This window comes from Silurus aristotelis (assembly GCF_946808225.1).
Source record: "Silurus aristotelis genome assembly, chromosome: 11".
NCBI classification, from domain to species: Eukaryota; Metazoa; Chordata; class Actinopteri; order Siluriformes; family Siluridae; genus Silurus; species Silurus aristotelis.
The window spans coordinates 1,525,901-1,552,811 of NC_139584.1; the positions used below are offsets into that span (position 1 = coordinate 1,525,901).

The 26,911-nt window shown below is 38.7% G+C and overlaps 1 protein-coding gene across 1 annotated transcript in view; it reads right to left on the minus strand.

The window, feature by feature from the left end:
* The window catches only part of kcnd1 (potassium voltage-gated channel, Shal-related subfamily, member 1), a 98,634-nt gene extending 72,779 nt beyond the window's left edge, over positions 1-25,855 (minus strand). The window contains exons 1-2 of the mRNA XM_083554933.1: positions 25,154-25,855; positions 22,408-24,216 (exon numbers count right to left, since the gene is read on the minus strand). Of these exons, the coding sequence (XP_083411059.1) occupies positions 22,408-23,522 (1,115 nt within the window). The 5' untranslated portion in view covers positions 23,523-24,216; positions 25,154-25,855. The remainder of the gene's footprint in view (positions 1-22,407; positions 24,217-25,153) is intronic.
* Positions 25,856-26,911: the final 1,056 nt, after the last annotated feature.

A 26,911-nucleotide genomic window follows, 5' to 3' on the forward strand; every position in this document is an offset into this window, starting at 1 on the left:
TTTTATAGTTACACAAACCTTTACTCCACACACACACACACACACACACACACACACACACACACACACACACACACACACACACACACACACACACTCTCTCTCAGAACCATTTGGTTACAGTTGTGTTTATTCCACATGAAAGCCATGGCAAGAGCATGATTTTTTTTTTTGTGTTTATTACAATGTCTGTTAATCATTACCGATTAATAGACATAAAAGTGAATTAGAATAAAAACAGTCAGTGATTCAGGTGACTTCCCGGTTTGATCCTGAGCTTGGATTGCAAGTCCACATAAGCTTCCTCTGGCTTTCTCCAGTCATCTCCGACTTCCCAAAAATATGACAGTTGGCAGACTGTCTACTTTACCCCATAGCGGTCTTATGCCTTTTTTAGGTCCCGGAAATTCACTCTTATTCCAATTACCTATAGCATGTAGCTACACATACACATACTCGTAAATAGTGAATGGTTGACATCAGGATTGATGCGATTTCTTTTTAAATTAGGCAAATGCTATAATTCTGTCTATAATACTGCTATAGCATCCCACAATAAAGGGGGTTTATTCTCTATATTATAATTTTTTTGCTATCAAGATGGCGGTGCTCGAGATTGCAATTGCAACTGTAGTCCAGTCAGTATCACTCACCATTACAACAGCAGAACCCTAATGGCTGTGGGTTTAAAGAATAGCTTTAAAATAACAAATTCACTATAAGAGGCACTATGTGGCCTAAGACTACTACGTAGACAAAAGATCACCATGGCATTGCATGATTTAACTTACTGGGTACTGGAGGAACCGGAAGCAAGGCAAGTGAGCCGTGATCAGATGGAGGATAAAAGACAACTCTAGCGGACCGCCGCTCCCATTAGTACTACTAGCTAACGGTCTCTGGCAACCGCTGCTTATCTTCACGCAAACATGGATGAAGAGCAACGTCCATAACACAGCTATCCAGCTACAGGGGCTAACATCATACCACGGCAAAAGAAAAACACTAAGACTTCTGGTATAAGACTTCTTCAGTGTTTATGATGCTAGTGAACAAATGCTAGTGCTAATGTGTGGGAGAGCTCCATGCTCCAATCAGTGGGCAAAAACGGCCCACCGGGTGCCTTCTTCATTGTTACCAGGGTTTTAAACCACTGTTGCACCAAAGATTTACCAGCACATCAATTTTGCCACAAGAGGAGTCAACATGCTAAACTTATTCTACAAAAAACCCGGGATTCACACAAAACCATCCATCGCTCCCACCTAGGACAATCAGACCACCTTTGTGTGCTTCTACTCCCAGCATACAGGACACTTCCAGCATACATACACTGACTCTGTGACTGAGTACATAGAAAAGTGCATTGAGGACAACACTGGAAAAAAAACATAATTACGCGTGCTTTACCAAAAGCTGTGGATGACAGGTGAGGTCCATGCTCTGTTTAGACAGAGGACCTCTAAAGTCAGCAAGAGCTTAGCTTTTCAAAGCCATCAAGAAAGCAAAGCAACAGTATGCACAGAAAATTACGTCACTTATGTAATACTAAGAACCCTCAGATGCATGTGGCAGGGCATTCAGGCCCTAAATGACAACAAAATCACACTGCATGCCAACAACCCTGACCCCCATCTCCCTTCCATGTTAAGTGACTTCTACGCATGATTTGAAGCTCTGAACATCACACAAACATGCAAGTACACTGACCAGCTGGTAGGTGTCCTCCCAGACATCTTTAACATCTCCCTGAGCCAGGCTATGGTTATCTATCATCCCGGTGCCGAAGGAGTCAACAGTGAGGTGTCTCAATAATTACCATCCAGTAGCACTGACTCTCATCATGATGAAGTGCTTTGAGAATCTAGTCAAGAGGCACATTCTCTCAGCTCTGCAAATCTAATTTGCATACCGTTCTAAAAATCTCTACCGATGACAGTATCTCCTTCACCCTGCACTCTGTTCTCTCACATCTGGACACAAAGGACACATATGTCAGAATGTTTGTTGAATTCAGCTTAGCATTCAATACAATACGACACTCTCTCTACTGGGACTCAACACTGTCAGAACGCATTGACCGCAGAACATCAGGCATCATCACACTGAACACAGGTGCCCCCAAGGCTGTGTGCTCAGCCCACTGCTGTTCAGGCTGCTTACCCACAACTGCATATCAAAGTCGGAATGCAAACTCAAAGTTTAGTTTGCTGAAGACACAACAGTAGTAGGCCTCATCAGCAATGACGATGACACACCATACAGAGAAGAGGTGGAACAACTAGTGAACTGACCTCTATCCAGGACATCTTCAATACATGCTGCAGAGCCTCTATCATTGGAAAGGAGCCCTCCAACAGTCTGTTCAAGACCCTGAAATCAGGTGGGAGGTCCAGAAGCAACAGGACCCACACTAAAAGTTTTTGCAATAGCTTCTTTCCCCAAGCTGTCTGAGCCCTAAACATCCTGGTGCCACCCATGACCTTCCTTCCTTCTTCTTAACTGTGCACTATGGATGTTAACAGTCACTACATGGACATTAACACACACTCACACTCAACCACTTTACTGTGCATTGAAAATGCACACTGGACACATCTGAAGACGTCTGCACATTTTTCATTTATGTCTATTGTTTCTAACTTTTATTGTTCACTGTCTATGCACCACCATAGTAACTACATTTTGTATATTGTGTATGTGGAAAAAATTACAATAAAGCCTGAGATGAGTTTTCTAAATAAGACGAAAACTTGTTTTAATAAATATGTTATTTAAATTCAATTGTATTACATCAATTTTATAAAAGGGGGTTCAAGTTAAAGAAGGCGTCCCCAAACTATGGCCCCCACATTTAGAACGCTTTCTGAACAATAGCAAAGACATATTTAAAAAATTTAATTTTAAACATATATTTTACTCATATCATATCAGTACTTGATGATAAAGGTTGGCTTTCAAACTAAAATGTCCCTTACTTATTAATGGAGGTCGAGACACCAATAGTGATTTGCTGGATATCTGCAAAAATCCATACCGATAGTTTTTCCGGCTTTTGATCCGCTGTCATTACGAGAGCGACCTCTAGAGGCAAATTACTGACATCACATGCTGTTTGTTTTTACATGTGAGACTGCTATATTTATATATTTTTTCATTATAAAATTATATTTATTAATGACTGTATTCAGATTTATTTCTTTTAGCACATTTTCATAATTCAGTACTTCAGTTTTGTTTTATTTTTGTAATAAAGCTCAGTTCTATTTTACATGCAGTGTTTTTTTTATATACATTTCTATTTATTGATTAATCGGTTATCGGCAAATACGATCCAACCTAGCTTTTGGTATCGGTAAAATCCAGGAGGACAGATGCAATCCATCGGTTGACTCTTAACGTAGACTAATTATTAGTTAGATTCATCCAACCAAATGCATATGCATCGGTAAATAAATGAAAAAATGGCATTATAGCAGTAATAAAGATCTTTTAATAGGCAATTTGTCTTTTTAAACATTTACCTCATTGGTCTGTCCGGTGCAGAACAAAATAATAAACTAATATAGCATTAGCAGGCAAAATACTTTTGTACGTTTTATTAAAATCATGAAAAAATCTTCATAACAATACTTTTACTTTTAGAGAAATTGCGAAAAAATCACAGCTTTTAACTCCGTTCTTATTTCTATTAAACCTTTAGACCTTCTGTAGGCCTTTTGTAGAGGAGAACATTTGTGTATTTAGTATTTGTATATGGATTTCTCCACGCATCAATTATACCAATATCATTCATCAATGTATCTATTTTCAGATGGCTGTTTTTTTTGTCCTTTGTAGAGTCTAATTCAGGTTGTAAATCAAACGCCATTTCTTCAAACAGATTCCATCCACTGCTATTCCCAGAGAGTGCTTTAAGTAGGACCTGTCCATCCTCACACTTTATTCTCCACTGAGAATCACATCATACTTACTACAGGGCGTTCTTCCTCCCTGGAACATTTGTTGTAGATGCCAAAAGGCCACGTGGGAGTAGTCAGTGATGAATCATATTTACCATCTATCTTTTACGATACTGTATTCAGACTGCGCTAGGCGTTATCGATCGCCAACAACATGCTCTGATTCAGGACTCGGAAATTCTTCACTTTATATACTTAATCTTTAATTACATTTAATTGCATTCTAACATAATGACAGAACGATTACCAGTTTTTATCGATTTTAGTCACAATAATTGGATTGTTTATTTTCAAAATGGCAAAAACAGAAATTTAGTAAAGGCAAAACACTTGGGAACGGAAAACGCTTTTGTGCCAACTAGAGCAAAAAAATTAAAGCCTTAAAATCCAATACGTCAGCTTCTATTTCCCAATTCTAAGGATTGAGCCATGACTGTTCGTCCGAGCCAGTTTAACCAGCTGGCACCAGAAAGCTCAATCAATGCAACTCAATGAAACAGCACCCTTTTATTGAAGAAAATGGCTGCTAGTTAATAAGAAAAGTCATAAGAAAGGGAAGAACAAGGAGCAATTTTTCACTTTCATCAGTTTGTTGAACAAATAGATTTTCAAGACAACAAAGATACAAATAAAACCTAAAGTTGTTATGATGCTTTGGCAATCAATAGCTTGTAATGAGATTTTTTAAAGAATTGTTTTTTATTTGGTGGGATTGCAGCGTGAAGAAAAGGTTTCAGGTCTAATGGTATGTAGGGGCAGTTGGAGAGATGTTTGATAAGATAAATATAGGAACGGTGGGCTACTACTTTTAGATTTCGCAACACTTGAATGTTCTTTTTGTTTCTAAGCAACTAGTTAAAGATCAAAAACACAGTAATGTGACAGTGAATGAGTGGATGAAAGTTCTGTGAAATCCAAATGTGAGTTTTTTGTCTTTACCAGAAAAACTTGTGTAAGATGGAGAACATGAGAGAAGATGTGATCAGACTCCCTCAACCCCACACTCACACATGGAGGTGGAGGATTAAAGGTTTGGGGTTGTTTTAGAGCAGAGAAGGTTGAAGATTTATTCTGGAAAGTGAAAGGAATCCTGAATGCATTCTTCAACATCATGCAATTCCATCTGGACTGCGGCTCATTGGAACCGACTTCACCATACAACAAGACGATGAGTTACAAATACGTCCAAACTCTGTAAATGTTATTTAGAGTGTCATCTATCATGGAACAACCTGCCCAGACACTGCACCTCAGTCCTACTGAACTGCTCTGAGATGAACTGAATTATAAAGAAATCTCCATCTAGTGAAGAACATCTTTAATGAGTTTTACAAGAGATATGGAAAGTATTTCAGTTGAATGTTTGGAGAAACAATGTCCAGATGTTGAGAGTGTGTAAATCTGTTCTTCATGCTCAGGGAGGAACATCTGGACATAAATTTGTTTGGTCCAAGGAAATCTTCAGACTGTTACATTAACGAGTGTATTGCAAAAGAAACATACATAAAGACAGTGCATGAAAGTTGCAAGAGCAGGGATTGGAAGTTCATGTCTCTTTCAACCTCCATAGTGTTTATATTACATCACTGACTTCCTGTAAGCCCAGGCAGCCATTTGGGAACACTACAATGCTACATAAGTCTGATGAGCCAGAAGAGGCTGCACTCCAGCCTGGTGATCATTTAATCTGTACTGCAGCATTTGGCAGAAATCATTTCACTGACTTCATACCATTCCACATGATAGTGAGTAGAGTGGAGACTTTAGCCAGCAGGGGTGGAGCAGGATTATGAGCTGAATACACTACCATGACCTTATTAGCTTTAGATATAATTGAAAGGTCCAGTCTTCTAAATATGTACCTAAAAATTTTAATAGATAGATGATGGACAATAGATGACATCCAAGCACCAGAACATTCACAATTACGGCATTACAGACGCCCGTATCCAGAGCCAGTAGATTTTTCTGGTATAGATTTTTTACTTTTACTCCAAGTTTTTACACAAAAATCTGTTCTTTCTGCTTCTTGCATTTGCAATCCAGATTTTAGTTTTAATCTGTTTGTTGACGATCAATATTTTCTCTTCTCATTGTGCCGTTTTTCAGCACATCAACCTGTTTCCTGTCATTGTGCTGCTTTTTTCAATCCACTGGTGTATAATTTCCTCTCTCACACCACAGACGTAGACTAGTTTCTGAAGCTCACAGTAAACAGGCAGAAGGCAGTAAGAAGTCTGGTGTTTAACGTGGATGAGACAGAGGGAGTCAGTAATGAGAACATGACTGAGAACAAAGACATTCTTGATCCCCTGATCATCATCATCTTTTCTCTGCTTGTGTTCTATATGGTGGATCTTCAGTCTGGACACATTCATTAGAGAACAACATTTAACATGATTTTGTATTAATATATTATTATGATGTGAGGTTCATTTTCCAGCGTGACACTAAAACAGGTAGTAATAATCACTACTTTTTACTGAAGAACATCTCAGAGCAAAAACTTCTTTACTTTAACTTGAGTGATAAAGTGCAACTTTTACCAGAATCTTTTAAACATGAGTATCTGCACTTCTACTGAGTGAAGGATGTGTGTGCTTTTACCATCTCTGCCCACCTACTGCAAACCTGCAGATAAATCAAAGAATGTGGCAGGCTGGAGAGTTAGTGTATCAAACAGTCGGTTTCTCTCCAGCTCTCTTCCCACATTGGTGCTGTGCAGACACCCGAGGGCATGCTTCAGTGATTTGAATGAAAATGAAGAGGACGCACGCCAAACGTCTCTTCTGATTAACGTCAGGAGTGGAATTGGCTACGAATTAAACTCCTCTCCAATTGAACAGAAAGGTGGTAATAGTTTTGGACGTTGGGTTTGAATTAATTCTGTACAATATCGTTTTAAAACAAAAAAGAAATAAATAATAATAATTTTCTTGTGCATGTTGAAAACTGTGTTTCAAATAGGGTTCGTTCTTAGAGCACTACCTGCTCCAATGCACCCACCCAATAAGATGATGAGTCAAGTAACCAGTTGTGTTGAGCATAATACAAAAACAAAAGCCATTCGTTTTTACAGGAAAGGGTTTGTTTTCCCACTCATGTTAGCCAGCTAGCTACTGTAAAACTAATAGGGATTAAAACTAAATGCATTAAATACGCCTTCAAATATAAAACTAGACTCCTGTCAGGTTGCTCATATTAATGTAGTTATGCAGTATTTACACTGAAATCGAAATACTTTCAAATATTTTGTTAACAAACCTGATTGGTTTTATTAATATGACCACAAACATTCTCGAATCCGTTGGATACACAAACCAGTGTGTGTAAAATCCTCTCAGACTAGCTCATGTTAGCCGTCTAGCTCAGGTTTGAATAGAATTTTTAGAAGTATCGCTTTAAAACAGGCTCTGAAATCATGTCAATTTTCCTGAATCAGCAGTAAAAACCCTTCAAGTTATTTCATAAAATCAGCAAAAAAGATTTGAATACACCCCGTAAGGTAAACTCGTGATTGGCAGCTAGCTAGTGCTATTGATGAGTTTTAATCATGTATTTATAATTTTAAAAAATTATGAAAAAAAAAAAAAAAACAATTATATAATTTCCAGAAATCCAGTCAGATTAGCTCATGCTAGGTAGCTAACTAGTACCAGATCAAAATATTTCCGGAAACCTGATATAATGCTATTTGAGTTGTAGTGTTAGCAAAAAAGGTAACAGAGGCTACATTTAGTAAATGAATAATGCAAAAAGAGACTTAAAATTAATGTGTTTATGATATTTTGGATTTTTAATTTTTTTTAATAACACATTTCTATTATTGCTATTTAAAAATGCTTGTGCGAACAATTTACAAATAAATCCGTATGTATCCATCTTACTCCTTTTTTCACTGAAACTACTCTAAATGGTCAAACATATCGGGACAACTGACTTGTCTAACTGAAATGTATAGGACGTCTTTGGATTTGGTGGAATAAATTTGTGCCTTTACAAATACTAGGAAAAACAAACCTGTTAAAGATAAAGCAGATCTTCATAGAGGGTTAGTTTTGTGCACATTGTGGACATTGTGATGATGGAACAGGTTTGGGTATCCTAGTTGAAGTAAATGGAAAATGTCATGCTTCAGCATCCGAAAGACATCCTGTACTGTGGGCCTCCATCTTTGTGGTAATAGTTTGGGAAAGAACCACAAACATTTGGAAAGTTCAGGTGTCCAAATACTTTTTTCCATATAGCAAACCAAAACTACCAGCTTGTAATCACCATAAATATTCAGATCTTGTGGGTCCTGTGGTGCAGTTTTCAACTCTAAGGCAAGACAAAGGGTTAGAGACATGGATGGATGCATGCTGATACACATACAGCCACCCACACACCCATTTGTTATCGATGGTGAAGAGATGATCGATCCTTTTTCGTCATGTTCAAGTGGATGAAACTCTCCTGCTTTTTTCTAAATAATTCTTTAAGCCTCTCTCCATGGCCTTACCATGCTTCATGAGAACATCTCACTTCTCATATCCCCAATTTAATCCCACAAGCACCTTCAGATGAGGTTATTCTTCACATCTATGAGATCCAGCAATCTTTCCATGTGCGTAATCGCAGGAACGGAACACACGACTACAAACCATATTTCACTGCATGTCTAATATAAAAGCGACTCTGCGGAACCACTCCGCCACCCCAGCCGTGAACTCCTGGATTTAAATTCCACCTCTGCCATCCTTGACGGATCAAACACTTGGAAAGGGCGTGGAGGAAAATATCATCGCTCGAGTAACGGAGCGGGAAGAAAAGTGCGACATGAACCGCAGGACGTCTGAGAGAACATTTCCAATACAGAAAAGTGCGCATACGAACAAATTGGATTTGTTAGATCACCACGTGAATGCAGTTGCCGTCCTGCTCGTGTAGCCAAGGATGGGTTGGAGTTTTTATTGTTTTCTACTAAGCAGGAGCATTAAAAGATACATGACAAGCACTGAATATAAAGTATTGTGTTCCTCCGCACAAGTGCAGGTTTATTTTACTGTCATAGTCAAGGGTTTGTTTTTCAGAGTTGTTTCTATTTAGGCATAATTTGAATATATATACAGTATATTAGGGATGTGCACCTCAATAACTGAGGCTGACGCAATTCACAACTCAACAAGCAAATTATCAATTTATCAAAGTGCCTTCGGACTTCGAACTCATGGTGCTTTCACAAAAACACGCCTTTGTATTGCAAACAAGAAAGAAAAGACATTGAAGCAGACGTTTCTTCCCTGTTCATTTTTCAGGGAGTTACAGCTCTGCCTCTGCCATGTTAATCTGTATTCTATGTGACTCTCAGGACACGCCTCGGTCTCCGTAGTGTTGTGAAGCGTCATATTCAAGTAGCAGAGAACACGCTCGAGAAACAATTTAGCCACAAGAAACCGATCTACATATCAAATATTGATCTCAAATTATTCAAAATAATAAAAGTACAGCACATCTACTGATAATTATATATAAATAAATATTTTTTTACCAATGCAAATATGTTAAAAATTATGCATCATGATACAAATAACAACTTGTATACAATGCCCACTTTTTAAAATCGATGCATCACATTGTATGTAGTGTGTATATATATATATATATATATATACTGTATATATGTAAATATTATATATATTTAAATATTTACAGTTTTTCTTGAAAACATTTCTTGTTGCTTTGATCAAATTGCGAACGCTTTTGTTCATCATTTAATGGATTGTGTACGAGTGTCTGCTGTTTCCTACAGTATCAGTTGTTTATGTTCATTTTAATCAACATATATTCTACTGGGTTCACCTGAATAGTTTCAACCCCCAAAACATCTCAGCATCACTTCATTACATAAGTTATTGAGCGCAAAATGGTTAAACCAGTTATTTAAAATTTCTGTTACATTTTAAGTTGTAAATGTGTTGAATTGATGAATTGTGCAGATGAATGTTGAACGTCACTAATAAAGGCGAGTCAACGAAATCAGATCAATCAATGATCAACTCGTTCTCTAAAACAGGTCAAAGGTGAATCTGGTGATCCTTCAGTTGGTGACACAGAATTATAAATTCTGAAAATGGATGAACAACCAAGAAATGAACAGTAAAAGTGTAAATCCTGTCTGGTCTTTTGCAACCAATATAAATCAAATATGCAATCAAATAAATACATTTGTGCTGCTGAAATTCACAGATGCCAAACAGAAGAAATTCAACTTTGTGCATTTTCAGTCACTGTGATCCAAAATATATTTTATATCAAGAAACACTGAAACTGTGCAGCATCAGAACACGACTAAACATCTTTTTTGTAAACAATAACGAAAAGACGTGTTATTCTAATGGGAATGAGATGTTCATTGACACATTTACCTACTTTTAAGAGAGGAACTGAGGATTGCTTTGAAAAAAGTCCATTTTATTGTGCTGTTTAAATAAATTATTTTGGGAAATGCACTTCCTGATTTACTGAGAAAACTGAGAAAAACTGTAATCGTGATTAATCGCATGATTGTCAGCAGGTAACTTGTTATTAATCTCAATTTTATCGCACACTTTTATCTGTTCTAAAATGTACCTTAAATTAAAAGTTTTACAATTTTGCGCATGGAAAAATATCGATGCTTTTACGCAAATGTAGGTTTATTATTAGTGAAACCGAACGCAACATTGAGCATGAAGACAAAATATTCTTGTAAATGTTTGAAAGTAATTATGGTGTTTTAAATGACTTTAATAATCAGGACAGTAAACTGAACTTTTGCTGTTTCCACACGGACGGTTTTAATTGCCGGACGTGTGTATCATGGCAGATTTTGGATTTGGTGCATAAGTAAAACAAATGTTTAGTGATAAAAAATCAGGCTTCCTTTAAAATGGCTGTATAGGATTAGAAATGGCTTTTATCACTGTATGTGGTATCATTTCATATTTCTATAGAACATATACAGTCACAATATGAGCAGAAGTTTGTGGACACTTGACCATAGGATTACTGTGTTTAATTATCCAAAACCCTTACAAAAAATTGTAAATATCTTAGTCTGTTCATAAAAAAAATAAATAATAAAGTAGACGGGTGTTGCTTCTCCTATTGATTCGCTGGCTTCATGCAGTGCTTCACATTACTCTTCAGTCAACTTGATACAAACGATGCTAAAAATGCACCTAATGAGCCTTGTCCTTGCACAGTAAGATGGATCATGTCAAGCTGTTTTATCTCGCGTCACGTCATCGGCTCATTGTAATGAATATGGCTGCGTTAGCAGACCTTTTCACCCCGTGTGTCATCTTTTTTATTGGACATATTGTGTGGGTGAACTCATTTTCAGACCATTAACATATATAATACCTGGTCATGAGGTCATGAGGTTATCAAATTCAGCTACCCTCTTTACCTCCTACCGTTACAATACAAGAAACAGAATTTGATTCGAAATTTGTGCATATCTTGTTAAAAACTTGTAGCCTGACAAGAGATTTCTCTGTTCAGTCCTTCATGTTCTAGTGCACAAATGCAAATGCTTCTGCAGCTGTAAGACGATAATCCTAAAAACATCAGCTACTTTCAATTCGACAGATTTGATTAGCTTTGTAAATCCATTTGTTGATTCACTCTGCAATTCTATTAGGCGTTGCCCGTTGCTGATCAGCTCTGCGCTCGGAGCCAGGATTGCATGGGTGTAAACGTTAATGAACTCAATAAATGTATAAATAAACAGACTTGGTGCATAAATTAATAACTGAAATCCGTCATTCGTACAATTTTCATCAACATGATGACTTACAAACACCTTCCATGTCTCTACACCCGACTCTACAACCTCATGGATAATTCAATTTACCCGTTTTATCCTTGTCTATTGCAGAATTATACGCACATACTTATACCTTCAGGCAGGTTCTTGAAAAGTAGGAAGAAACCAGTGAACCTTTCTAGAAGAAAATCCTGAGAGTTCATGAGCAATCCAGGGACTCTGGAGCTGTGAGGCTGCAACGCACCACCATGCCATTTCATTTCATTTATCATATTTATGCAGTATTTTACACTACAAAGATACAAGTGTTCAGGAATGGGAAGTAATTTTAAAGTACAAATACTTTGTTACTGTATTTAAGTAGATTTTTCTGGTATCAGTATTTTACTTCATTATTTATTTATTTTTTACTTTCACTCGTTCCATTTTTACACAAATATCTGTACTTTCTACTTCTTGGTTCCCTGGTGGTCTAGTGGTTAGGATGCGGCGCTCTCACCGCTGCGGCCCGGGTTCGATCCCCGGTCAGGGAACCGACCCCAGCCATTAGGGTTGCACAAGCCTTAGTGACGGTCCCAAGCCCGGATAAATGGGGAGGGTTGCGTTAGGAAGGACATCCAGCATAAAAACATGTGCCAAATCAAACATGGGAGAAGCCGAAAGAAAGTATCTGTAATTTCTACTTCTTTCATTTTCACACCAGACTCGTTACTTTAGTTTTAATCTGTTTGGTGACGATCAATATTTTTTCTTCTCATTGCGCCATTTTTCAGCTCAACAACATGTTTTCTGAAGCTCACAATGAGCAGAGCAGAAGGCAGTAAGAAGTCTGCGGTTAACGTGGATGAGACAGAGGGAGTCAGTGATGAGAACATGACTGAGAACAAAGACATTCCTGATCACCTGATCATCATCATCTTTTCTCTGCTTGTGTTCTATATGGTGGATCTTCAGTCTGGATACATTCATTAGAGAACAACATTTAAAATTATTTTGTATTAATATATTAATATGATGAGGTTCAGTTTCCAGCGTGACACTAAAACAGGTAGTAATAATCACTACTTTTTACTGAAGAACATCTCAGAAAAGAGAAAAAATGTAGTCAGTACTTGAAATTTTACTTGTACTTGATTATTTTTAGATATACTGTAAATAGTGTATCAAGAAATAAGATGAATTTGATTTAATACTCTAAGTTAGATTGCATAATTGGAATCTATTTCTCTTACTGTAATGTAATGTCGCAGTATCTAACTTGTCTAAAAGCTCTTTCCTCTTTACTGCACAGTTAAGGACACTTTGTAAAGTACAGTATTTGTGTAAATGTACTTCATTACTGTTCTTTTCATGAGAATCAGAGATATATGAACTGTTACTCTTTACTCAACTACATTTAAAATGCAAGAGATGCACTTTTTACTCCACTGTATTTTAACAGACGATGAGCTATGATGTCATTACACTCCCTGACCCGCATCTGCTGCCTCTGAGCGACTTTTTTTTATTTGCGCTGGCCTCGTTTTCAGTCCAAAAAGAGCCCGAATAAATTCCAAAAACTTTGAGAATCAGTTTTTGTTGAAGTTGAGTGAAAATAACACTGAGAGAGGCATGAAATCACAGTTAGCTCTGAATATTTGGTTTTACTTTATCTAAATCTATTTACTTTCATTTTATTTGTCCATGAATACTAATGTTTCTTCTACTCTGTGACATGATACTGTACTTTTATCTGTTAAGTAAAGATCCCTTTTTAAAAGATTGCTTTATTATTACTACTTTACTCAGTTGTTGTGTTGATGGTTACTGCAGTGATGATGTGCATAGTTTGATTTGTATGTTAGGAAATAAAACCTCAACTGTTTTTGGCTTTTGATAAACGTGTGTGTTGGTGTTTTATAATCGTGCACCTACGTTTAATAGAGTCAAATACTCTACTTTGCTCTACTGTTTAAATCAGATTCTCAAAGACTTTTACTCAAGTCATAATGAAATCTGTGAATTTTGCAGTAGGGGATGTATACTTTTACTCAAGTAGGATTTTCAGGTACTCTTTAAACCTATGCTCTACAATACAACCAACAATGAATGTGACCTCATACAAATATAATCAGAAAAGAAACTCTAACAATTACTTAACAGCTACACCTCGAAATTGTGATTAGCTTTTCTTTTTTTTTTTGCGTTTAGTCAATAATGTACATGCATATCTCCAGTTTCAGCATTTTTTAAAGCAGTAAATGTAGGCTTCCTGGCACTGACTTCCTGATAACATGTCAATCTATTTTCATTTTATTGGGAAAATGATGAAGCCGATGAAAACTCAAACTTCAGTGTGGTCAGAGTATCTCACAGTGATTCACGAGGTCATATCACAGAACCACTATTGTCCATTGTTTTCCTATAACCACATGCTCCATCTGGTATTATTACTATTTTATGAAACCAGTTAGATTTAAAACAAGCTACTGGTTATAGTTAGAGTTTGCATGTTTGTCAAGATTTTATGGACCTCTGGTAAACTGGTTGATCTGCTGAACAGAATTATGGGAAAATCTATGGGGGAAAATTGACCATTGACAGAAATGAGGTATCCTTTTGCCTTGGTGACTTGGTAGGATTGAAGTACACGAAGGTAACATTATGAGCTCTAAGTTCTTCACCATTAGTTCTTTTGGATGGTCCACCATGCTTATGGAACTGGTGACCAAAAAGTTGCTTGCTATGATGTGCAGTGATGCCATCAAACATGGCCAAAATAAAGTACCTCGAAAGGCAGCTATCTGGAACAAGCTTGAATATCTAGCCAAAATGGATGTCTGTGGTTTGGGTGACCCTTTAATAATGGAATATTTAGAAGATATATACAGTACAGTATATATGCATATCTGCCATGTTCTGGTTGGTTTCTTTCATGGTTTACTGATTGTGAAAGCACTTCTAATCCAACATGACCTCATCATTATATCCTACTCGAAGTTCAACAATCAATGTTCAACACTGGATTACTGTCAGAAGGTTGTGAGTTTCCAGCGTAGGATCTTAAAGCAAGACCGTTAACCCTCAATTGATAAGTGATATCCATTTTTAAATGTGAGTCACTTCAAAATGAGCTAAAACAGTTTCAGAAGGTGTCTCAGCAGAATTTAAAGTTCCTGAATCACCAGACTGTATTTGGCCAAGGCTCAGTTTTAAAGGTTCCTATTAGTCTTTAAATCATTTATTACCTAGGAACTATTAAAACTCCCATCTTCTCTTGGCTAGAGAGGTTTCTCCATTTATTCATTGGACTCAGGGGATCATCTGCACTGTGAGGTCCTCTGGGTCTTGGATTGTTCAAGGACCACTCAAATCCCAGAAGACACTTATATAAGATGTAATGACAGATGGTGAAAGAAGGGAGATTGAGGATCTGGGGAGATGAAGAGATGCCAATGGGACCTGCATGTCCTCTAGAGCAGGAAAATAATTATTCTCTTTTTCATCAAAATTTCTATGGACAACATCACGTCAGGTGCTGTCATGGAGTCCCGCAGGAATGTTCTTTGAATTATAAAGAGAGGGAAGAATCTAATTAGAATTAAATTTATATGAAAAGTTGGAGCTGTGCAGCAAAATGAATCACTATCAAACACATTCATTCTCAGCTGCAGTGGATATACAGTTATCGCAGCCTTTTCCCTTCCTTTGAGTTGCACGAAAGGAAAAATCAACTATCAGTATACGACCACCAACTGCACAAAAGTTTTCTTTTCTAATGAAAATCTTCCAGCCATTTTCACTCGATGCAGTGGGAATTCAGTCCTGAATTATCTCTACCTCAAAAGTGTGTTGTAGCAGTGCATTAGTCCTTCAGTCTTCCAGCTCGCTCAACTCCTCCTCCTCCTCTGTACACTCTGCTCTGCTCAAACCGACTAGCATACAACGCTCCACATTTCCTGCTATTACTGCTGCCAACACTATTCAGTCATACAGATCACACAGATCTTCTGCTGTAACTGTAGCACACGTATTGTACATCATGTTCTCAATGAAATGACGCCTGGGACTTGGTTTGGTCCAACATCTCCAATACTTCTTTTGACAAAATATTGAAGAAGAAAAGAATTTTGACTGGGGTTGCAAACCGGCAGAAAATTTCCTGCAAATTTCCAATTAAATTTCCATGTTAAATTAATCTGTGGGTATTTTGGAAATATTCCAATTTGTAAACATACCAGGAATTAATGGGAATTAATTAGAAATGTATATAAACTGTTTCATATGCAAACAATTATATAAACATTTGGTTGTTCATAAGTGGACATGAATGCAAACTAATACAGATTTTTTTTTAAATGACATTTTTGATTTAATTGTTGGTACAATTTTGTTGCGCAATAGTTTACACACAGCACAAGAAGTTTTGAACATAAAAGTAAGTCATATTTATGTAATTTATGTAATAAATAATGACAATATAATAATGACATTTTTTTGGACATTATTTTGTGTGCAGGATTTAGGAAATCATGTGTTATGTTATGGAGGAATGCAAAGTGCATGTATGGGGCATGTAGATCATGTGACTGACCTGCAGGGTACAAATTCAACTGAAACTGAATTAAATCCGTTTAATTTACATTTTACATTTAATTTCCCTGTTATAGACTAGCATGCAATTTTGTAAATTCCAAGTTTATTCCCATTAATTCCCATTGAAATTCCAATGAAAATTTCCAGTCTCGAAAATTCCTGAAATTTTGCATTTTTGAGTAACATTTGCGTTTTTTCTTTCCTCTCGTCAAACACAACTGTAACTGAGCTAGCTAACTTCTCAAAGGGTTAGCGAAAATACAGCGCTGACCAACACACCAGCATTGGAATTCCTCAGTCTATCACAATCGTCATAATCCAAAAAGATTTAATATATTCCAGAATAGAGATTTGCTTTTATCACATCAAAAGTGAGAATCTGGACAAATTAAGAAAAGCATGCATCCATGATACTGTGATAACCGTATGTGAATCTAATTTTAGATAGACTCCTATATGTCTTGACAGGGATCCCTGTAGATGTCTTTCACCTCCGCTTTGATCAGCATACACACTTTTTCTGCACACCGAGGCTAAACCAGAGCGTTTAAACAGGCTTTCAGTAGGACACACAAAACTCATCAGATGTGGATTATTACTGTGGTTTCACCTTCACTTGATGGTATGTTCCTCTTTTTGATAATCTGATTCCACATGTAGTTTTCTGTTATAATAACCTCCACTCTTCTGAGGAGATGTTCCACTAGAATTTGTTCTTATACATCCACAAGGGATTAATAAAGTCTGGTACAGATCAAGGTAAAGTGAGGAGGTCTGGGGTGCAGGTCAGTCAAGTCAAGTCAAGGTTATTTCTATTGCGCTTTTCACAACAGACATCGTCTCAAAGCAGCTTTACAGAATTTTAAGAGTTATGGTGTACAATGTGTGTTTATCCCTGATGAGCAGCCATGGAGACTGTGGTGAAGGAAAAACTCCCTTAAATGTTATGAGGAAAAGACCTTGAGAGGAACCAGACTCAAAAGGGGAACCTCATCCTCATTTGGGTGACATCAAGAGTGTGATTATAGTCTTTAAACAATCCAGAACACTGGAGAGTGAGAACTAACATGAGCACTGGAGTGTGTGATTATGAGTAATGTTTCTTTCTACAGTCTTACATGCAGCTGAGATTATTAACCAGGAGCTACTGAGCAACTCATAAAATAAAATAGTTGGTAGTGCTCTAATTCATCCCAAAGGTGCTAAATAGGTTTAAGATCAGACCTCTAAAGCAGGAGATCTTCATGCAAAGCATGGAGCTGGCTTTGTCATTCTGGAACAGGTTTAGGTCTTCTAGTAGAAGTGTAGAGAAAATGTCATGCTCCTGCATAAAGAGACGACCAATACAATTGTGTACCTTCAACGTCCGGTTTGGAGAAGAGCCATGTATGGATGGATATAGTGTATAACACAGTGACCTCAATCAGATTGTTGTTGGCATCTGAACGATGACCCAAAATCACAGGAATGATTCTCAGAGGGTTCTCTGGTAGCTGTGAATGTGTCACCAGTCTTTGATGAGGTTCCACCTAAAGATCTCTAAGATCTCATCAGTGAAACCTTAAGCAGAACATTTCGAGGCTGTTTATTGGGGGAAAAAAACTCCCCACATACAATAGTTTCCCCACTGTAATGCATCTAATTAAGCTTGTCTGCTAATTATCAAAGCTTTTATGACATAAAAAAGGTGTGTGCTGGAGCATTACAGAATGACCACGAGGTTCACATGAAATCAATCAGGTATTGATTACTTCAAGGCCTTTACCAGCTACATAGACTAGGCGTGGTGCGTTTATCATTATTGCGTGACGTAAAAATCAATATCTCGTGACAAACCTATCAATCTAAGAATAGAAAACGAAATGGTGCAGGCTCTCGTATTATATTGTATCTCGCATTATATCGAATGCAAATACTGATACGTATCGAAGGCAGGCGTTATATTGAAGGTGGGCGTTGTGATGTATTTAAAGCATTCATTCATTCCTCGGTAGTATCCGCCTGTTCAAGATGCTGGTTGTATGCTACATTTTGGTTTTGTGAAACGAAACTAGAAAATCGGCAAAAGGTCGCAAAAAATAGATCAAAATGTAAGGAGTAAGGAGGGTGAAATAAAAACAGTTCCATAGACTCATCACAAACTGGAGTGATGCAGCTGAGGTTGAGGAACTGTCCCAGTCACAATTCCCACAGCAAAGGTTATGTTTCTGCGGGAAAGACGATTTCTAGTTCAGGCCACGCCCATTTTGAGGTAAAAATCCAGATATTGTTCATTGTGCACTACATAGTAACATTTATTGCATTACAACCTTACAATCAATAGCTCAATATCTTTCTCTCTCTGAGATTATCCATAATGGCATCTCAGCAGAAAGTGTTCAGTGGGGCATTGTGCTGAGTTTAACTACATACGAAAGCATAATGAGCTGTGATATAAGATACAGCGTGTTCCAATAGTCTTTAAAAATAAACAATTTTTAACATGCTATATAAACTATTTATCCAAATAATTGTGGACACATGGACACCATAATATTTGAATGTACTTTTTTATTCTATATTCAGTCCCCATTTGCTGTTATAATAAAATCCACTCTTCTTATGTTTGCTAGATTTGGAGTTGTGGAGATTTGTGCTCATTTTGCCAATGTGTTAATAAAGTCAGGTTCTGATGTAGGTGAGGTGAGGAGGCCTGAGGTGCAGCCATTCTTGTTTATCCCAAGATCTTCCATTAAACTATATCTTCATGGTGCTGGCTTTGGGTCTCCTAGTTCTTAAAAACGTTGCAACCCAAATAGTATGTCTAAGAACACCGACTGATAGAAAGTGGAATATGTTTGAATATGCATGTGTGTGTGATGCTAGTGTAATTTACACGCGGAATGAACCAAAAACAAATGTCAATAGGCAAACAGGGAAAATGGTCTGTACCCAGAGGCACAGTATACACGTGCTGAACAGGCATTTCTAGAGCCACATGATTGAAATTACCTGTGTGTGGTTCAAGCCTACGAGGTTGCTGTTCTTTATAGATGTTTCTAGACCATGTGCTTCAAAAATAAACCACTGCTTAGATTTCAGCAGTAATGGCTTGAAGGATATTAACAAAAAAATGATGGCAAATATGACAATAATGAATAATAATCTAATTAAAGCCTTGAATTGTTTGAGGCTTAATCATGATCAGGATGGTCTTTAAAATAGCTATTAATTTCCTATTTTTGCAAATTTTGCAGTCTGGAGTCCACCCACCAGATTGGCACATTCCTTTCGCAGTGTTCACAGTTTTCTATGCTTTTATTCTAACATCATGCACAAATATACACATAGAAAATCCACCTGCCTACTATTGTGTTGTTCCTCTTTTCCTGCCAAAACAGTCCAGAGCATAACCTTCTTCAGCAGTTTGAGCTACAGGAGCTCGTCTGTTGGATCGGAACCACACGGACCAGCCTTCACTCCTCACGTGCATCGATGAGCCTCAGTGGTTCACCACTGTTCCTTCCTTGGAGCACTTTTGGTAGATTCTGTCCAGTGCAGACCACAAAAGCTGCAATTTTCCTTACGCTCACCCATTTTTCCTGCTTCTTTGAAGACTCACTAACTTTGAGGACAAAATGTACTCTTGCTGCATAATATTTCCCACCCACTAACAGGTACCATGATGAAGAAATAATCAGTGTTATTCACTTCACCACTCATAATGTCATAATGTGATCCCTGATCAGTATATTTCATGCCATGGTACAGTACATGATTCTATCTTTTGTATACAATGCATGTGTTTGTATTGCTGAAACTGCCCATGAGATTCAGGGTTAAATATTAATAATGATGCTGGATGTAATACAGCTTGTTGAATAGATTCAAGGTTGGAGTCACAAATAATTGAGTCACACCAACGCTACACAAAAAAGCACTTTATAATCCTTGAATATTGTGTCACTGTAACAAGTAGTTAAAACCTGTAAATGCTGCAGCTAAACCCCTAGTAACAAGTACAATTCAAATGCTTTTCTTCTGCCCAAACTACACAATATGGGCAAAAGAATTGTGGGACTTTTCCACCTATATGTGGTTCTTCCCCAAACTGTTACCACAAAGATGAAGACACACAACTGTATTCAATGTCTTTGGATGCAGTTGCAAAAAATTCTAACGTCACTGGAATTAGGAGACGCTGACTGCACCCGAGGCCTCCTCACCTCATCTTCATTAGTACCTGACTTTACTAATACACCTGTGGCTGAATGAGTAGAAATCTCCACAATCTCTAGTAGAACATCCAGGAGAGTGGAGCTTATTATAAGAGCAAAAGGGCAAGTGCAAGGCACGGTTGTGTAAGTTTTTCTCCTTCCATCTTTCCATCCATCATTCTGAAAGATGTTACTGTTGCAGTGCAAAAAAACCTCCTCTCCGGCCCACACACATCTTCTATCTCCTGCGTGCTGTAGCTAATCACCAGCAATAATGTGACAAGCTCCTGTAATTTACTCCATATGGATGTTAAACGGACTGCTGTCATGTTTACTCTCACCGAGCCGAGCACCACGCGGGCCCTCTGACGTTTAGGAAACGATCTGATTTGGATGTGAAATGCTGCTGCTATCTGTCTTACAGAAACTCTGATTCATTGCCAATCCATCCTGAATAGTTACAGAGGTGCCAAGACTGCTAACAAGAAAGTCCTTGTAGGCAGAGAGAAAGCACCACGGAATATTGCTACAAAAATGGCAGTGTATGTTTGTAGATTTGTGAAAAAATATGTGGCAAATATTACCCCTGTGCAGGTGTGTATAAGAAAGGGGCAGGTGTGCATGAGAAAATGTTACCCCTGTGCAGGTGTGTATAAGAAAGGGGCAGGTGTGCATGAGAAAATGTTACCCCTGTGCAGGTGTGTATAAGAAAGGGGCAGGTGTGCATGAGAAAATGTTACCCCTGTGCAGGTGTGTATAAGGAAATGTTACCCCTGTGCAGGTGTGCATAAAGAAATGTTACCCCTGTGCAGGTGTGCATAAAGAAATGTTACCCCTGTGCAGGTGTGCATAAAGAAATGTTACCCCTGTGCAGGTGTGTATAAGGAAATGTTACCCCTGTGCAGGTGTGTATAAGGAAATGTTACCCCTGTGCAGGTGTGCATAAAGAAATGTTACCCCTGTGCAGGTGTGTATAAGGAAATGTTACCCCTGTGCAGGTGTGTATAAGGAAATGTTACCCCTGTGCAGGTGTGTATAAGGAAATGTTACCCCTGTGCAGGTGTGCATAAAGAAATGTTACCCCTGTGCAGGTGTGCATAAAGAAATGTTACCCCTGTGCAGGTGTGTATAAAGAAATGTTACCCCTGTGCAGGTGTGCATGAAGAAATGTTACCCCTGTGCAGGTGTGCATAAGGAAATGTTACCCCTGTGCAGGTGTTGATGAGAAAATGTTACCCCTGGGCAGGTGTGTATAAGAAAGTAACAATTTTGCGATTGTTTTTGAGGAAATAATTTGATATTTGTAATAAAAAATAATGGAATTAATAACTAATTCAATGCATCACGTGACACAGGAGAATCTCTTTGCAGAATGTGTTATTAAACTCTTTGTAACAAATAGATCGCTTTTTTATCTTTCTCTCACCTGTACATCTTATTTTGAGGTGATACCTGATGCTCCGTATCTAACACTTTATACGTCTCGGCAGAACTTTCCAGAAAACTTGTATGTAAGGACACTGTCAGCAGCATGCATGAGAAATGAAGCTTTAAGTGGATTTAGGCACAGGGGAATTTCCTAAGAGTCCTTAATGGATCTCATCCGCCTTTTTTCGCAAGAGCCTGAACTGCTGCTACACAGTCAGCAAACTTCACCTCGAGGAAGTGTGTACCACTTGTGTATATGTAAAAAAAAAAACTGGTGTCACTATTACAGAAGGGGCTATAAAATAGTTTTGCAGCAAGTCTGTATCGGCTTCTTGCAAGAATCGCATGTGGATTTGACTAATTACTGATTTGCATCGATCTATTGATAGATAGATATATTTGGTCCACGGTTACATTTGATATAAAGTCAAAAAAGGAAAACAGATGCACTCACCCTAGCGTTGTCATAGTTACAATGGTGTACCAGAAGGAGGCTGGAATGCTGGTAAAATTGGTTCCCTTGGTGCCTTTTTCAGCATAAAACATGACTGTGGCAAATATAATGATGGCCATAGTGAGGGAGAAGAGGAGGAAGCCAAGCTCCGAGGCACAGCTCTTCAACGTGTAGCCGAGGATACGAAGCCCCTGCGAGTGACGCGAGAACTTGAAGATGCGGAAGACCCGAAAGACTCGTAGCGTAACAAAAGCACCGCTCACGTCCTCATTCTCGGGCATGACCAAGCCAATGTAGTAGGGCATGATGGCCACGACATCGATGACGCTCATCACCGAGCGCATGAACTTGCAGCGGCTGGGGGCGGCGAATAACCTCATCAGGTACTCGAATGTGAAAATGAGCACGCATGCCGTATCCATGCAGAAGAAGGCCATGGTGTACTTCTCACCACACGGCAAGTCCTTCAAGCTGCCTTTGGGGGCCCGGCACGGCACGGTCTCCACTACGTTAGCGATAACCGAGACGGCGATGAAGAAGCCTGTGACGTAGTAGAACACCAGAGCCATGGTGCTGGTGTGAGGATTCTCGAAAGCTCTCCATAAGCGTTCTCGAGACGTGCTGTTTGGAGGTAAAGGGAGGTCCGTTGTCATCTCGGCCTCTGTGTCCTCAGCCAGCCTTTCCTGGTTTTCCTTTTTGCGGTCACGGTACTCTTCCATGCAGCAGTCCCCGATAATGTCCGAAACAATGCCGTAAAATGCCAGCTCCTCATCAAAAGCTTGGATGCACTCCTGCCGGGGGTAGTGCAGCTTTCCTGTGCGATAGAAGTTCAGGATGTGACGAAACATCTCCGGGTCCCTGTCAAAGAAATATTCCTGAGTATCTTCATTGTAGAAGAATTCCTTTTCAGAGCTTCCTAGCAACGTGTCAGGATACCGGTCCAGGGTATTTTTCCACGTCTGGAATCGAATCCCACTCACGTTAACTATCAGGATCTCATCGCTGCGGCTCTTCTTATCGACAGGAGGTTTGGGCATGGTCTTTTTGGCCAGAGGAAGCCAGCCAACCGCTGCTGCCCGGGCAAAGGGTAACCATGTCGCGACTCCGGCAGCCATTTCTGTTTGCTGAGTTTTTTGAAGATTATTTGAGAGTCCAGAAAATGGTGTTTGACCCTGAGGTGATCTCTCTAAGCTTTCTTCAAGTAAGAGGAACAAAACTGCCTTTCAAACTAATCATTCAAGCTGTAGGTTTGGTTTTATTTTCAGCTAAAGCTTTTTTTATTCCAGCCTGTCTGTCCATTTAACTCCTCTGAGGTTTCAGTCAAATTTCATCATCATCTTTAGGTAAAAAAACCTTGCGACAGTCCCACTGGACTAGCGAGGATACATCTTATGCCATTTAACATCACATTGTGTCTGTAACCCAAAGAAAACAGGCCCTTCAAACAGACCTGGGGTCCATTCAAATTCCCTCCTCAGGGCCTTTTTCACTGCAAGTTCCTCTTCATAAAACCATTTTATGGTAAGCCGAGTGTCTCTGGCTGACACAAGGCGATTTCAAATTCGTATTAAATTGTGATGATGGTCTCTGAAAATGCAAGATAGGCAAATCACGCTTTACCGCTCTTACTCTCACTCTTTCTCTTTCTCTCGTTCTTGCTCCAGAGCTTTGATGCTGAAGTGGCTCCCCTCCCTTGCAAGTGAAGCTTAAGTGGTTACTCGATTTCAGCGATGGTCGACGAGACTTTTGAATGAAGATCTCGAGATCGCAGATGCCTCTATTCCATATACGGCAAATTCCTTAATGTCCCTGTCAGAACAAACACAACAAGGGCTCAGATATTGTACAGCTCTGGATGTGGAAGCCTCGACGCTGCGGTTTGGACCTAGTCGTCTTTGGATAAACAAGCTTCAAAGTTGGATAAGTATCATTAGACCGTTTCAGAAGACTTTCAAAAGAGTATTATTTTTGGGTTTTATCTTAACTTAAAAATCTCTAAATTATCCATGTAAATAGGCATATAAATATAAAGCAATAGTACTTCTGTGGAAAAAGGTCACTACACAAACACTAGGTTGTTTTACTTTTAGAAGGTCATTAACTAACATACTGTACCATTCCGTACATATTATTTCCTAAGCGTCTCAATTTAATTACAAACTTCATGTTGCTGGGTCAACAAAAGTCACTGGGAGAACAAATACCTCCCAGCATGACAGCTGAGATTAAAACTAGAAGCATGCATGCAACACTTGATTTTTTTTTTTTTTTTTTCTCCTCCTGGCATATCGCATCATGAAGAACACGAACAACCCAGCCTCAATCCAGTACATCTATCACAGGCTCACACAATCAAAAATCAATATCAGTTTACTTCCTCTGAGAAGTACACCAAGAAGAGCATTAACTTCATTTCAGAGTTAATATATCAGTTCAGGAAACAAAACATAGACTGATATCTGTGGCGTCCAATTTGGGAATAAAATGAACTGCTTATTTTTATCCTGATATTGCTGATGTATTTTTATAACATCTACTGTATAATCTAGGTCTAGCTTGTTGCTTGTAGCTCGATATCCCCTCGATATTCCATGTATCTCATACATCTCAGAGTGATAAAACGAACAAGACGTGGTTAAAAAGTCTGGGTCCATAATGAAGTTCTGAGCAGTCAGCATGCTCTAAAACTCAAAGGTCTCACAGGCATCTCTAATTTATTTTGGAGCTTAATAAGGATCATAATTACCTCGCATTATGAGGATCTTGAAAGGATGATGGGTCCTGAGTGACAGAAAGCAGGTGACAGAAAGTGAAAAAAAAAAAGAAAAGATGAAGAAACAGACCGGCAAGAAAGAAACGATCCTCTGCAGTTGTCTCAGCATAGCAAACGCTGGCTAGAGAAGAAGTGATTGTAATGCTTAGTCCTCCTCGCTTCTCCCTCTCTCTCTCTCTCTCTCTCTCTCTCTCTCTCCACTCCTCTCCTCCGCTTGTGTTGTTCCTCTCCTGCACTGCTTCTGTCTCTTGTTCTCTCTCGTTTGCTTGCTCAACCCCCTCCCTATGTCTTTTTTCTGTCCCTCTCTCTTTCTCTCTCACACTGACTTTCTGTCTCTCTCATATACTTATTCATCCATCTAATACTTAACTCGTAAATGCATTGTGTCCTGCAGCGGGCTAAAAAAGAAGGGGGTAAGAAAAGCAGATTTCACACAAAATGCAAACAGTGCAGATTCGATTCTGAAAACGATTTTTCCTCGTCAACACCAAACAGTAGCCAGACTCATGAACCTTTTCCATGTATAATTATTCATTGATCCTGGTCAAAGCAGCAATCCAAAGTCCTGGAACGTCCTGGGAACATGATGGTCGAGACCCTGGATGACATCACAAACGCTTTCATTTACTCCAATGGGTTTGTCCAGATCCACCTACAAGAGGACTTTTGTGAGTTAGAATCAAACCTGGTGGAATCCCACACTGACACGACGTGAACATGGGAAGCGGAAACCTGAGTTCAGGATCGAACGGTGAGCGTAGAGATGTGAAGTGATCACACCACCCGCTTCACCACCACGGTAAAACTAAATACAGTGCAGTAGAGTACAAGTCTTGCTTTTTTACATCATTTTAGTGAGTACACTCAGGGATCTTGTTTCTGAAGGAGAAAAGAAAGCCTCAGCTGTAGATCCTAAAAAAACATTTATTGGTGCTACATGGATTGTTTTTTCATAAATGTGCATAAAATGTGGTATGTGCTTCTTTATAAACATTCAGATTTAGTCTTTATTTACTCTTATAATAAGCTCCACTCTTCTGAAAATGATGTTCCACTAGATTTTGTGCAGATTTGTGCTCATTCAGACAGGTCAGGTACTGATGTAGGGGAGGTGAGGAGGCCTGGGGTGCAGTCCGCATTCACACCCATCAATAGGTTTGGGGTCAGAGCTCTAGAGTAGGAGATCTTCGACTTTAACCCATGTAAAGCATATCTTCATGGAGCTGGCTTTGAGCAGAGGTTTGGGAAAGTTTTATACTAATGCATCCAAAGACGTCCTGCACATTCGTGTGCCTCAAACTTGGTGGTAACAGTTTGGGAAGGAACCACATATAGCTGGAAAATTCAGGTGCTCCAATTCATAGGTGAAGATTTCAGAATTGTCCATGCATTCGTCTCCTGTCTGTTGATCAGAGCAAAGAAGTCTAGCTAGCCGATGTATAATAAATAGGGCAGTAAGTTCTTCCCTTAAAGTGTGCTTTTCTACCCGTCAGAAAGATGCAGTGTTGGCTTTATGTGTCTCAGAGGAATCATTGGTAGCTTTGCTGTAAAGGATAAGTGGGTGGATGGAAAAAATTATTTTAGTCATCAACACGGAACTTAAATTGCTCCCGTCTTTTGCTCTCCATTTTCTTGATTTCTGACTTTGAGTCAGTGATTACGGCTTTGTGCATAGTCCAGACAGCCTACATAATCACAGAACCAAACAAAGTTTCTCCGAATAACTCAGTT